At 41.1% G+C, this 14,684-nt stretch overlaps 1 protein-coding gene across 4 annotated transcripts; it reads left to right on the top strand.

Annotated features, from left to right (window-relative positions):
* Nucleotides 1-941: 941 nt before the first annotated feature.
* MRLN (myoregulin) lies at nt 942-13,609 on the top strand. Of its 4 annotated transcripts, none has more exons than XM_012926491.2 (4): nt 942-1,255; nt 5,165-5,228; nt 12,133-12,240; nt 13,383-13,609. In XM_012926491.2, the coding sequence occupies exon 4, from the start codon at nt 13,403-13,405 to the stop codon at nt 13,541-13,543; it is 141 nt and encodes a 46-aa protein (XP_012781945.1). In that variant the 5' UTR covers nt 942-1,255; nt 5,165-5,228; nt 12,133-12,240; nt 13,383-13,402; the 3' UTR covers nt 13,544-13,609. The 4 variants fall into 4 exon arrangements, with proteins under 4 accessions (XP_012781945.1, XP_058527516.1, XP_058527517.1 ...); XM_058671533.1 differs by having other exon boundaries at nt 12,042-12,240; XM_058671534.1 differs by lacking the exon at nt 942-1,255 and adding an exon at nt 12,623-12,660 and having other exon boundaries at nt 4,500-5,228.
* Nucleotides 13,610-14,684: the final 1,075 nt, after the last annotated feature.

Raw genomic sequence — 14,684 nt, 5'->3', positions numbered from 1 at the left:
AGGAAGAGTTAGGGAGAGAGAAAAAAGAGAGATCTTCCAACTGCTGGTTCACTCCCCAGAAGGGTGCGATGGCAGGGGCCAGGCCAGGTGAAGGTAGGAGCCAGGACTTTCTTCCTGGTGCTTTCCTGGAAACACTAGAGGGACCTGGATCTGAAGTGGAGCAGCCAGGATTCATTTGGGATGCCAGTGTTACCGGTGGTGGCTTACCTCCCAGTTTGCCACAACACCACCCAGAAGTGCTGCTTTTCAAATGAAAAAAGCCACAAGAAACCCAAAGCCAGAGCCTACTCCGTCTCTGCTGTGAACGTATCATTTTTGCAGTTTCTGTTTTACGTATAATACTATCACAAGATCCAGTCATCTGTCTCTGTCATATGCCTACACTTGCAGCTGTTTGGAATGCTTAAGGGAGGGAGTATGGTATGCCCCAGGGAAAAGATGTCAGAACACCAGTTATGTCCATTTAAGTAAACAAGGTCAAATATGTGAATTTGACAAGCTATTCAGATGTCCATAAATTATAAATTGGTCCAAAGAACAAAAGGTAGTGTAACAGGGCCCGGTGGCGTGGCCTAGCGGCTAAAGTCCTCGCCTTGAACGCCCCGGGATCCCATGTGGGCGCCGGTTCTAATCCCGGCAGCTCCATTTCCCATACAGCTCCCTGCTTGTGGCCTGGGAAGGCAGTCGAGGACGGCCCAAAGCCTTGGGACCCTGCCCCTGTGTGGGAGACCCGGAAGAGGGTCCAGGTTCCTGGCTTTGGATCGGCGCGCACCGGCTGTTGCGGCTCACTTGGGGAGTGAATCATCGGACAGAAGATCTTCCTCTCTGTCTCTCCTCCTCTCTGTATATCTGACTTTGTAATAAATTGAATAAATCTTTAAAAAAAAAAAGGTAGTATAACATTAAATAAGTTGTGGTGTTTTCCATATTAAGGGTATTTTTCTTGGTTGGTTAACTCTTGGAACAATTGACAGAAGGGTCTATTGGTTGTGGGAGCGTTGATCCCTCCCAGGTTCTTTGAGCCCCTGTGCAGGTTTAAGTGTATTTTTGTTATAATTTACTCCACCTGTGTCTGTCAGTTCCTTTCCCCTTGCCTCCTCCCATGACATTCTGGCTCATGTGTCTCCATAAAGCTCTAAGCCAGTTATTAATAACAGCCCAGTGAACCTCCTGACCCACCAAGAGCATATGGTGTTTTCCACAGGAGAGAGATCATTCCTTTGACTTTGGACTTTGCTTCCTGAACCCCTGAACAGTAAGTGCTTTCTTTTTGGGGGCGGGGAAGGTTCTAATTGCGTTTTTAAATGTTGATATAAGAGGAATGTTTAAGGTGACTGTTGTTTGCTTCTAGTAGAGGGAGAATGCAGTAGGTTAAAACTTTGCTGAGATTCACAAAGCCTATTTTCATTCCCTGCATTTCAACATCTCTGCTAATTTTCTAAGGCTGATTATGAGAGAGATTAATGAGCCAGAATCCTACTTCTTTCCTTTTTGGATAATGGCAGGAGGAAAAGCAGGAGATGAATAATACCATATATAAATTATTAGACCGAGTCCTGTGGCTGCAGCTTGATACTTCCAGGTTTCTGTTTCCGTTCCGGAGAGCATTCCAGTGATTGAAGGAAGAATTCTCACATATGGAGAACATATTCAGGGAGGAATTGGCTAGCAGGCCTAGGCTCTTGTTATTCTTCCATGTTTCAGGTTTATATCCAAGAGGTCACTGTCTCATCGTGTGGATCCTTTGTTTTCTTGTTACTAAACCAAAGCCTTTGCAGCCTTGTTTATAATGTTTGCTTACTTCTGCAAGTCCTCCAGAGTAGGTCACTGTGGTTTTGTTTTTGGTTTGGGTTGGGTTGGGTTTGGGTTTTTGTTGTTGTTGTTTTGTTTGTTTGTTTGTTTGTTTGTTTTACCTGGAAGAAGAAGACCCTAGAGCCCAGACAGACTGGCACCCAGCTTGGTTCTTGTGAGCAGAGCTGAAATCTGACTCCCCAGCCCCCCTTTGGGGCCACAGGTTAGCATAGCTTTTGTTCAATATGCTCAAGTCCCAAACTTGTGCACCATGTTAAGTAAAACACATACGGGAGGCATGATGGTGCTCGGAAGGAGCAAATGTGGGCCTGTCATGGAGCCCTGGCCTGGACTACTTCCACGTTGTACACCTGTAAGCACATATTCCGCCACCCTGAGCCTCAGTCTCCCTGTTTGTGAAAGAACTGTCATAATCTGTTTTTCAGGCAGGTGAAGATTATTCATGACTTGTGTACGTGGCCAAATATAGTGACAGTTACTTTAATTTGTAAAGCTTCTCATCTTGCTAATAATCTCTCAGCTCTTGTAAGTTCAAACCCAGAACCTTCAGATGTGGTCTTTGATGAGAAACATTAAACTCCAGCGAGAAAAATTGGACTTGGAGTACTTTTTATAATGTCCTGTTTAGGATGCTGTAAACCATGTGGAAGCTGGAGTTGGGTGATCAGAGCATGTTAATTGTTAGCAGTTGAGACATTGAAGCTAGAACTAAGATCAGTGATGATAACAAAATGCCAAAAAGCTATTTCAGAGTGTAAGCTTTGACTTTCACAAGCTCTGTTATTAGAATTCTAGAAAACAGATTTTTTATTGTGGTTCCAAACGATGCACTCAGTTCTTTTCTTCCTGGATAGGGCAGAGAGGAGTGCCATTTAACACACTACCTGCTTCCTGGAGTGTTACCTGAAAACCCAGGTGATGGAGATTGTGTTTTCCTCTGGAAGCTGTCTTTTGGGAAGCAAATATATAATTCCTATTATGTGCAAGACACAGTGCTGCTGTAGCAAGGAGTTCATATGCTGTTAATACAAGAGAAAGAGGCCATTTCATGAGCAGTTCTGGATTGCTGTGATTCAGGGCTCCTCAGGAGTATCACCTTGTAAGGAATGACCCTGTGAGGCACAGGCCATCACCACCCTAAAATTGCACCTCATCCTCCCTACCGTGAAAATGTTTGCACATCTATGTTGTCCCAAGTCTTGTGCTCAAAGCTGTACAAATCATTTGTCCACTAAAGGAAGACAATCTGTTATTTAAACTTGAAATTCTGTTCTGCAACATATAGTCATTTACCGCCTCAGCTAAACTCAACTCCAAATGACATCCAGCTGGTTTCAGAAATTACATCGTCCCCTAAAAGGCATGAAACATTCTCACCAATGATCTTATACAGAGAAGTATGTCTTACAGGTCAAGTAGGCAGTTTAAAGGGTTTGACCAAATGCTTCCTAGAACTCAGACAAGGCCAGAAATCCTACAGTGCCCTTCATTTCCCAGCCCTGAACTGAGGGGTGGTACTTATTTGAATATCTGAGTTTTGCAGAGAAGGAAACACTAACTTAGCAATCAAGACTAAGTTCTCTTCCTGTTTGCTCCTGGTGCCTGAAGGACAGTGTCAGACTGCAGCTCTGAGCAGGGCTCCCGAGGCAGCCTTGCATGGCTGGCCTCGAGCCAGGGCTCTGAACATTTTGCCTGGCCTTGCAAGTACACTGCAGCTGTGGTTCATGGAGAGGGCTAGAAAACTTGGCAGGCAGAAGGTTGATAACATTTTGACTGTTTTGATTCCAGAACATTTCTTAATGTTATGTGTCCATAACTAAATGCATAATCTATTTGGAGCAGGAATGTGGCAACCAAGAATCCCAGCCTTCGGGAGTTCTATGTAGAAAAATGGTTCATTCTGGGGTCAGAAGATTGACTTAAAACATGTCAGGCAGAGCCAGCAGATAGCTTGGGAAAGTCTAAATTGAATGTAGGCTGACATGGAGAGAAAGCAGGAAAGTACAAGCAATGAAAAGAGAAACACAAGAACACAAGTGGCCACTGACAGACTTGGAACCCCTTCAATCCCCAGAGCCTGAAGGGATCAGTTAGCCCCTCGTCTAGGCTACTAGGCTAGCCAGTGCTCTGCTCCCCATGGGTGTGCCTGCTTCAACTTTCCAGTGCTTTCAATCTGAGCTGCTCCACCTCTCTTCGCCATAGTTGAATTGCTGGGAAAAGCCTCTCATTCTTCTGTTTACTCTAGCCACTGTTTAATCAGATGGCATGCTGGGCTCTTGACTTAATTTCCCCTTTAAATGTTTGTTTCAATTTGAGATGGAAATCTTCTATTTAGTGGTTCACTCCTTAAATATCTGTAGTAGGTGGGGCTAGGGCAGGCCAAAGCTGGAACCCAAGGACTTGAGTCATCACCTGCTGCCTCAGGGTAGGCATCAGCAGAAAGCTAGAGTTAGGAGTACTGCTGGGATTCAAGCCACGGCGCTTTCATATAGGAATGTAGTCATGCCGAGTGACGTCTTCACCATTGCACCAAACATCTGCCCCTGGGCCTATTTTGACCTGTCTTGTGATACTGAGCAGTTAAGGCTACAGGCTTTAGAGCCAAGCAAATCACCATCCAAATCTCTGGTCACCTCTTGCTAAGTTCAGCTTACTGAACTTCTCTCCAGCTAAGAAAATGGTCATATTAATATTCCACCGCAGAAGGTTTTAAGAGATTAAAATCGGTGAGTGTAATGGGCATATAAACTTTAGTTAGTAATGTAATCCTTTCAAACCTTTGCAAGACCGTAGTTGTTATCTCTCGTCACCAGATGAAGTAGCATCCAAGGTTAATTTTTTTGTCCAAGGCTACACAGCTAGTAACTGCCAGGAAGGAAGACCAGTTCCTTTGGCTGCAAATCCAACACGGTCTCCACATTCCACCTTGCTGACCAACCATCTGTGACTAATTGCATGTTTTCGTTCTTGGTTGAAGTCCACTTCGTCAAGGTCTTTGTCCTGTGATCCTGACCCGGTTTGGTTTTCCAGTTTTCCCTTGTGATTTGTTCTGATGCTGGACTCTGTGGTCTTCTGTTGGCCTAAATCAGAGAAGTCTGTGGGTGATGAAGGTGGAACCTGTCCACATAGCCTGGTCTGCTGAAAAGCAGTTTCCGGCTGATCTTACACGTAGGGAAGCCGCTGAAGCAATGATGGTGCTAGCTCTGGGAGAAGAAACTGTGCAGCCTCAGAAGTCTCTGTGCTTCTCTGGAACTCATTTGTCAAAGAAGTTTATAAAAACTAGAATATTTGTTTTAGTGCTAACGCATCTTAATGACGTCACACTTTCCATGACTGTTGCTTTTCTCATCAGGAACAGATAAACTCACTGTGAAAAGGCCACACGGTGCAGCACTCAAGCTTCTAATTGTTTCCAGGTAAAATCATGTGCCATGTGTTTATCCTCATTCAAGCTTCCTCTTGTGCCGAACTCATGTCATTAGTAAGTTCATTTCTCAGATTTGTGTCAAATTCCCTTTCTCACATGATTCAGCTTTGGGAATTAAGTAGTAGACACCTTAATTCGTTTAGAAAAGTCAGCTGAAACTCAAATTCTAGAAACTTACAGAAGACAAAATCAGCTTACTATTGAATGTGTTTAAGTTTCCAGTTAGTTCCTGACTGACTCGAGTTTGTGTTTCGTGGGCACACATCTCCCTGATGTAATATAAACAGTAGCCATTCTAATAGGGTATTCCTATATTAAAACCCTTCTGAGTCTGTACCAACTTTTTGTTCATTTCCAACTATTTGACTTGGTTAACCTAATGGGAATCAAAAAGCAAGATGATTAACAAGACATTTTCATATGTTCTCTCAGGTTTCTAAAAGATAATTTTATTGAACATGAATTTTCTAGGGAATGGGAGAACTTAACTGCTGGGGGACAAATTGAAAACACCCAATTTGGGGATTTTATTTTTAAAATTATTTTCTGTGGCAAATAGACTTAATCCCTATGTATCTATATTTCTGTTTTCATTATCATTTGATTTAATTGAATGCTGAGTTTTGCAAGAAAGCCTCTCACCGAAGTGTGAGTTTTTCAGTACCTGTTAGTGTCAGGGACTGTGAGGCACTGGAGTCAGGGATGGAGAATGGCGTCCCCACCTTGCACAGCAGTGACCCATGAGACCACATAATGAAACATCAAGCAGTGCAGTGATGGTAACACTTGCATGATTCAGACAGGAGGGAAATGCATGAGGAGGACAGGATGGAACACAGGAAAGGAGCACTGAGTCTCAAGCTCAGGAAGGAGTTTGCCACTGGTTTGCTGCTGAAAGAGAGCCTGAACAGAATGACGGTCTGTCAGGGGACATGCTAGATTGCAGTTAGCAACAATTGTCATCCTGTATGAAGTGTTTACTTTCTAGACCCAAGTTTGGACTCATTTAATTCTCATGCTACCTAAAGAAGTATTTGCTGTCATCTCCATTTTCTAGAAGTGCCACCAAGGCACAGAGAATTAATACAACTTGTCTGAAGTCTCACAATAAGTAACACATCTAGGATTCCAACCCTGTTAGCGTAATTTCAGACCCATTGTTCTAGCACTGTGTCATGGAAGCATTTTGGTTATTTCTGTCTGGTTAATGTTAAGGAGGTAAAGGGGAGAAACTTGTCAGCAATAAGGCAAACAGAAGTTAAAAACAAAATAATGATTAATAAGAGTACAATAAATCATAACTGGTAAAGCAAACGCACAATAACTGTACTTTCAGTTGACCGTATTGATAGCGAGCTTGTGGTTGTGGTCTTGGGAATGTCCCGTTTGCATAGGGCAGAGTGTTTTGATGTGAATGCATGAACAATTCACAGTTGTAAAAATGCTTTGACAAATGCAAGGTTATCAGGCCCAGAAAGGTATAACTGTGAACACGTCCATCTCGTTGTTGAACAAGCAGTTCACAACAAGGAAAAAAGATCAAGGGCTGCAGACGGAGAGTGACCATTAATAATGATGTGACTGTTTTCAATCTAGTATAGTCAATCTCCATTATAATACCAATCTTCTAAAATAACAACTCTTTTTCTGAAAACAAAGAAGTTTGAAAACAGAAATGAGCTGGTTAGTTGAAAGGATATTGTGCCTGGAGGCTGTCCTGAGGTGCTAATCACCATCCAGACACAGGACACCAAGCAGCCTGGGGTGCCTGAGACTTCCATCTGCCCAAAGTGTATCATCACTGCACATGGTAGGCCTGCACTATGCTCTTACAGTTACTTAGGAAACCTGTTAAGCAAAAATGGAGACATATTTAAAGGTTGGTTTATTTGAAAGAGCCAGAAAGAGGAGAGAGAAAGAATGAGTGAGTCAGAAAATCTTACATCGGCTGGTTTACTGCCCAGATGGCCCTAAAAGCTGGGTCATTCAAAGCCGGGAGCTAGGAACTTCTTCCAGGTCTGCCCTCGGGTAACAGAGTCCCAGACATTTGGGCCATCTTATGCTGCTTTCCCAGGCACATTAGAACCAATGCCCAAATGGGATGGCCATGTTGCAGTGGCTTTACCTGCTATTCCACAGTGCTGACCCCTGACCAGTTTTCATGACATCTCCTTTCTCAGCATATGTCTCAAAAGAAAATCTGTGGATATTATCTTAACTGTTAGATATTAAAGGAAACAGGAGTAGGATTAGAAAAATTCTTGTCAAAAAAGAAAATGTTTTTGAAATGTGACTCATGTGTTTAAAGACTATAAACTTGAATCCAATGAAAAGTGTTTTTCTTTTGATTGTAAATGAGACTTTGTAACGTACATTATGTTCTTGGTTTTGACAAAAATCCCCACCTCAGAAGGGGAAATGGAAGGAGCTGTGAGAAATCCAAAAGGGGAAAAGGATGAAGTCTTAGACTGATTTTTTGTTGTTGTTTTTTGAGGTTTGTTGGCTTTTTTAGACTAAATTTTATATAATTCGAGGAGTTTGAGCTTGTGTTTTATTTTGCTTTATTTATGAAAGGGATTCAACCACTTAGAAAATGAACTCTCTACCATTCCAGGAGGGAGAATGATGTGAAAAACATTTTCTAAATAGAAACAAGACGGTAAATGGGTAAAAGGAAGGAGCCTAGCAGCCAGTGGCAAATGACGAGCAAAGAAGACAGAGCAGTCCATCTTCTGGAAACCAAAGGCTGTTATTGCTACCCCTAAGTCTAACTTGCCTGTCCACCTGATCAACAAGCAGTGAATAGGTTTATTTGAATTCAGTTATTTGAACCTAAAAATTGATGCATCCAAAGGAGAATATGAAGTTTTGAAGACTAAATAAGAGTGTACCCATTGTACTACCAGTGGAGTATCCTATGAAATCATAAATGGCTCCCAGCAGCTTGTGGACAAGAAAAATAGAGGCAATCAAATGGGATGAAAACTTAACTGCAATCATCCAGTGTTATATAAACCATCTGAATACCATAAAGTATTTTTGGCCCAAAATCACTTACATGCCTTACATCAGAACTTGAAGTTACGCCAGGTAACTTCTTACTACATTCAAGGTAAGATTGAAGTCTTGGAATAAGTTCTAGTATAGTTTTCTAACTTGTTTGAAATTTATGTATACTTGTGGTATATGTCTTAGTAGATTAAAAAGATTTAAATTTTTTTTCCTAAAAATAACTGTTAAATAGCTTTTCCTCCTGAAAGGAAGGTACCTTAAAATTCCTTCCACAACCCCAAAAGAAAAGACCCCACCTGAGTACCAAGATTTGAGCTGAGTAAGAACTAATACAGTTCGAAGTCTGTGACTAAATGTGTGTCCTTCCAGAGTGGGAGTTCAAGGAGCCTAGCTCATATCAAGGGGAACAAGCAGCAGGCACCCAGGTCACTGGTTTTCATGAGCATTTTTGATTGAGACAGGAGCATGCCCCTTAGAAAAAGAGATTCTGGCTGGTTTAGCATGGCACTTGTATATTTTCATTCTCAAATGCTCCATTGACAAATGCAGTGTTTCCTTTGATCCTATTTATGGTAAAGATTGGGTTACCAAAAGTTAAATCCCTATAAATTACTTTCATATATCTAGAGGGGGAAGAAGAGCAACTGTAACAGCACTGCTCTAGGTTTCTGAAGTTAAAGAAACAATATCCTTGGACATGAAAACATTAGAGAGAGAGAAAAAGTAAGGAGGGAAAATGACTTATAGTCCTCCAACCCAAACTGAGCCACTATGACCACTATTGAGATTTGTACATTTCTCTCTCTGGTCTTTTTCTTTTAATATTTCAATTACAAAACCTAATGAACATACAGAAAATAATATATAAAATGTCTGTATACACTGAACCTACATTTAAAAGTAGAGGTTAAAATAGCCACCACCAAGGACAAGAAACACAGCCATGTTTTCTTGTGCCATGCCTGATCCTTCCTCTCCCAATGTCCTTTTAGCAGTCTCTTACTTTTCTTGCTAAATTTGACGCTTTCACCCTTACCATCCTGAGCCATGCACTTTAGCTCTGGGTTTTTACTGTATGCAAATGTACTTCCTAAGAAATGTTATTTTTATTTGGACATCAGTAAAAGAATTATACAGACATAAAGTTAGCTTCACACTTCCCTTGGTGGAATCCAAACCAGACCGAGACCAAGCTCCCAGGCTTCATCTGAGTCTCCTGTGCAGGGGGCAGGAGCCCAGTAACTCCAGCCATTGCCTCTTGCCTCCTAGATTCTGCTTAGCAAGAAACAGTAATGCAGGCATCCCAAAGAACAGCTAAAACATACTTAAACCATGTATTTCCTTTTGTGCTTTAATTTTTGAAATCAGCACTGCAGCTGCAAGATCCATCTCTGCTTTTGTATGTAACTGTACTTTAATTCTCATTATTGTGTAATATTCCTTTATATGACCTCATCACAATTTGTGTATGTACTAAGAGGTATTTGGGTTGTTTGCACATTGGAGATAATACAAATAATACATGACTATGTGTCTGGTGCAGGTGGCCATTTGTTTAGGTGATAGAATTTTAATGGATGGCCACTAATTGTGGCTCTTTTAACTAGTCTCTGTTATAGCTTGTAATTTTTTTCCATAATAATAATAGCATGGTGGATCTGGTTAGGACTTACATGCATATGTTTATATTATAAAATCCTCACTAAGTTCGTGACTTATTCACCGGTGACATACTATTTACTTAAAATTTCTCTATTTTTCTGTATGTATGCTATGTAGCTGAGCATTGCTTATCCAAAAATCCAATATCTAACATACTCAAAAATCTAAAATGCTCCAAAATCAAAAGCTTTTTGCATTTACTTTTTTTCCATCTTTGTGGAAGTGAAAAAGAAAGATGGAGAGAGAGAGCTTCCAACCTCCAGTTTACTTCCCGAAATGCCTGCAACAGCTGGAACTAGATCAGGCTGCTGTTTCATCTAGTTCAATCAAGGTCTCCGTGTAGGTGACGGAAACCCAAGCGCTTGACCCGTCCCCTTCTGCCTGTCAGGTGTGCGTTAATTAGAAACTGGAATCACGAACAGAGCTGAGACTTGAACATGTGTTCCCCAGCATGGGACGCATGACATCCTAAGTGGTGCCCTCACCACTGCACCAAACACCTGCTGCCTAAATCCAGATTTCCTAAGTATTGATATAATGTCACAGGAGGAAAATCCCACATGGACCTCATGTGACAGGCCTCAGTCCAACCCAGGCACACTAAAAGTACTGTGCAAAATGGTTTTCAGGAATTGGCATTGTGATCGTGGCCCAAGTGCTTGGACCCCTGCCAGCTATGTGGAAGACTGAGATAGTGTTCCAGCCTCCTAGCTCTGGCCTGACCCAGTCACACTGGGAAGTGAACCAGTGAGTGGTAGATCTCTTTCTCTGTTTTCTCTTTTCTCTCTCTCTCTGTTGCCTTTCACATAAATAAACCTTTACCAATTTTTAAAAAATTATTCTCAGATTGTAGGTATAAGGTATATATGATAATTAAATGCATTTTATGGTTAGATTTGGGTCCCATTTCCAAGCTATTTCACTATGATGAGTAAGCAATGATTCCAAAATCCAAAATGGTTGGTAATCTGAAGTACTTTTGATCCCAAGCCAGTCAGATGAGGAGCATTCAGCCTGTGCTTCAGCTTAAGAGAGAAAGCAGGAAAGAAAGCAAGCATGTGGTGATAGGTGCAGAACAAACAGAATGCATGGCCACCTTTGAACATATGCGCTCATGCTGAATGTGTAACGGGGTGTGGGCATTTGGCCCATCTGTTACACCCATGTTCTAATGCTTGGGTTCCATATCGGAGTGCCTGGATTCAAGCTTTGGCTCTGCCCTCAATGCTGATGTGTACACTGGGAGGCATCAGGGATAACCTCAGTCACCTGAGTCTCCACCACCAACATGGAAGACCTGGATTGAATTCCTGGTTTCTGGCCCAATTTGTCAATCCCTAACCATTGAAGGATATTTGGTGAGGGACACAGTGGACAATGTTACAATGATGCATTGTCAGTCTCTGTCTCTCTGTCTCTGAAATAAATTAATTAATGCTATTATCATAGATTACCTGCAGCATACTTACCTGGTGAAAGGATATAGCAGCCATATTTTATAGCCTGGTTTTTGTTTTATTTTTACCTTATCTTTTTTGTTTGTGAAAGAATTCACAGTCTTAAAACATACAATGCTCAAAAGGCAGACATTCAATCTCCTAAGTTATGGTCTCTTCTTTTAAAAATTATTTATCTGGAACGCAGAGATACAGAGAAAGAGAGAGATCTTCCTTCAGTCCTCAGTGACTGCAACAGCTGGAGCTGAGCATTTTCAAAGCCAGGAGCCAGGAGCTTATTCTTGGTCTCCCACATGGGTGCAGGGGCCCAGGCACCTGGGCCGTCGTCTGCTGTTTTGCTGGGAGTCAGCAGAAAGCTGTGTCGGAAGTACAGCAGCTGAGATGCAAACCAGGGCCATGTGGGATCCTGGCACCACAGCACACCCACTCCCGGGTTACATAGGGAAGGGCTGAAGATCAGTAGTATTGGTGCTTTTGCTGTGAAGATATTACAGCATTTTATTTTTAGGAAGTTGCTTTCAAAACTTCATGTGTGTTTGCCAGGAAAATCTTAGAATTCTTCTGGATATTTCTGTTAAGTAAATAGTTTTTAGTTAACTCAATGCTGTGGTAAGTGGCATTGAAGTGTCATGTGTTGACTGTAGTCTACACTCTGTCCTCTCTTTGTAAAGTCCTTTCAGAGTTTCTCCAAGCAGGCTACCTAACTGTTGGCTTCTAACCATCCCACTGTGCAGTAAAACCTCTTCATGTGCTTTGACCCAGGAACCAAGGTTGCTAAGAAACCACCTGTGCTGAATGCACTGTACTCTAGCAAGAGCAAACAGAAAAGCAAGGAACAGTGTCGTGCACTGCTACCTGGAACTAATTCAGGTGAGAATTCAGGTTTTCCCAACCCACTTCCTCTGTCATCTCAATCTCTTTATGTTAAGAGAGTTTTTTCCAGAGAGTTGAAGATACCTCCAAGGAGCCCAATTGGAAACTGAGGCTACAGAAAAGACACAGTCACTTTGCAATCCCACCCTTAATTCTTGTCCCTGTTGCTGAAACATAGACATAAGGAATGGTTAACTATAAGGAAAGTCCTGCATGCTTTCTGTGCTAATCATGGCTGTGTAGTCTACACAAGCCAGTCCCTCTTATGGGAATGGGTCAAGTTATTCCCTAAGCCAGTCAAGGCTGCTTAAAGGGGGAAAAGAAAGCTGTCAGAATACTCATCTCTCTCTCTCCGTTTTATGTTTCATTCTCACTTCAGGTTCAGTGACATTTCGATTTTTTGAGTGAAAATAGCAGGTGAGATATTTTAAGATCCAAATCCTGCCACTTTTCTAAGCTGTTGATAATCATTTTAAGTTGAATATATGTAAGGAACTTCTGTTTTATAGTTGGCTCACTTGCTTTTGCGTTCCCTGTAAAGGGTCTGAAGAATGGCTCTAAGTTTCCCTCCCTAAGAGACATTAGGTAATATATTCCATCAGGGTGGCAAACGGAGTACCACGTAAAACCTTGTAAAATTCCTGGATCTGATGTCTTCTTGAGTGGCCAAACATGAGAAAGAGGATCTCCAGCAAATATAAAATACTTTTTGATGTTTATGTTTAAAAGGTTTTTGTCATTGCCTATTTTTCCCCATGCCTTCGAATTTTCATTTCTAAGTGACGGTATGTAGTTAGAGGACTACCATGGTTACTAAAGACCACAGACACCTTAGAATAAACAAATGAATGAGTGAGAGCATGAGAAGAGGGTGAACATCACAAAAGCTGCTTGAGCTGTTTCTTCTAGGTAGAAAGGCAGGATTGATAAATAAAAAGCCTGTGATTGTTTCGTAAAATGGGCAGGAGAAAAATATCTTAGTTCTGCAGTTGGCTACAAATTAATACAGAGAATTCCCTGGAAGTCTTACTTTGCCACTATTTTGTTTATAGGGCAAATACCATATTGAGTTGAAAGAATCAGGATTATTAATGTGTTCATCCAAGGATACTTTTCTCTTCCCCCCCCCCCCCCCCCAGGGAACAGGAATATTGTGGATATGACTGGTAAAAACTGGATATTAATTTCTACTTCTACCCCCAAAAATCTAGAAGATGAATTTGTGGGACAACTTCTGAAAATCTTATTTGTAATCTTTGTTGACTTAATGTCTATTATGTATGTTGTTATAACTTCTTAAGAAGTTGACTACCTTTATATGTAAATTACAAATTGAATTTCCATAAATAAAAATTTTTATTTTAAGATGTTGAGTTGTTGAGTGCTTTTTTTTGGTATTTGATGAAATCACTGATTAATTCTAGAAACCAGCAAAACATAATAATATTACAATATGTATTGTTTAGTACTTTAGAATTTTTGAAGTGGAAGTTTTTTCAAAAAATATTATTCATACAGTTTCTTGATTTTTAGCAGAGCTGTGATTTTATGAACTCATTAAAAAGTATAAGTGAAATTCTGAATGATGCTGATGTTTTAAGCATGTGTACGTACCTGAAATCTAATAAAATTCAATCTTTCACACCAAGCTTAACAACAACATAGTAGCCTGATCTTATATACAGGGCACTGATAGTTTGTACCCGCTTCCTTACAAATATTGTATCTGTTTATTTGTAGATCTTTTAAATAATCAAGAACTTTTCCACTACCAAATTATTAGAGTAGAAACAGAAACACTTAGGATACTCTCAAGAAAACACAACTTGGACCCAGCACAGTAACCTAGTGAATAAATCTCACCTTGCATGCCCTAAGATCCCATATGGGCACCGGTTTGTATCCCTGCTGCTCCACTTGCCTTCCAGCTCCCTGCCTGTGGCTTGGGAAAGCAGGCCAAAGGCTTGGAACCCTGCACCTGTGTGGGAGATATGCAGAAAGCTCCTGGCTCCTGGCTTCAGGTAAACTGTGGCCTTTGCAGCCACTTTAGGAGGGAGCCAGTGGACAGAAGTTCTTTCTGTCTCTCCTCTCTATAAATCTGCCTTTCCCATTAAAAATTTTAAAATGGATCCTCAAGTATTTGTTAAAAAAAAAAAAAACCCACCTTATAAGAAAGGGAGAAACGGTATAATTTGGGACTAGTGCTGTGTGTTGTTTAATGTGAAGTATTGATGCTAGAAGGCAAGATCTTCTTGTTTCCATTTCACAGAGCAGGATCTTGGAGGATCTTTCTCAGCCATGACTTGGAAGAGACTGAACTAAATTTTGACTCTTCAAAACTGGTAACATTGTCTTAAAAATAACAATACCTTAATCACACGAGTGTAGTTAAAAAATCTACAAAGCTCAACTTTTTTTTGTTTGCAGCAGTGTTTTGTTCA

Source organism: Ochotona princeps, chromosome 13, assembly GCF_030435755.1.
Source record: "Ochotona princeps isolate mOchPri1 chromosome 13, mOchPri1.hap1, whole genome shotgun sequence".
Lineage (NCBI taxonomy): Eukaryota > Metazoa > Chordata > Mammalia > Lagomorpha > Ochotonidae > Ochotona > Ochotona princeps.
This window is presented reverse-complemented; position numbering and strand designations above follow the sequence as displayed.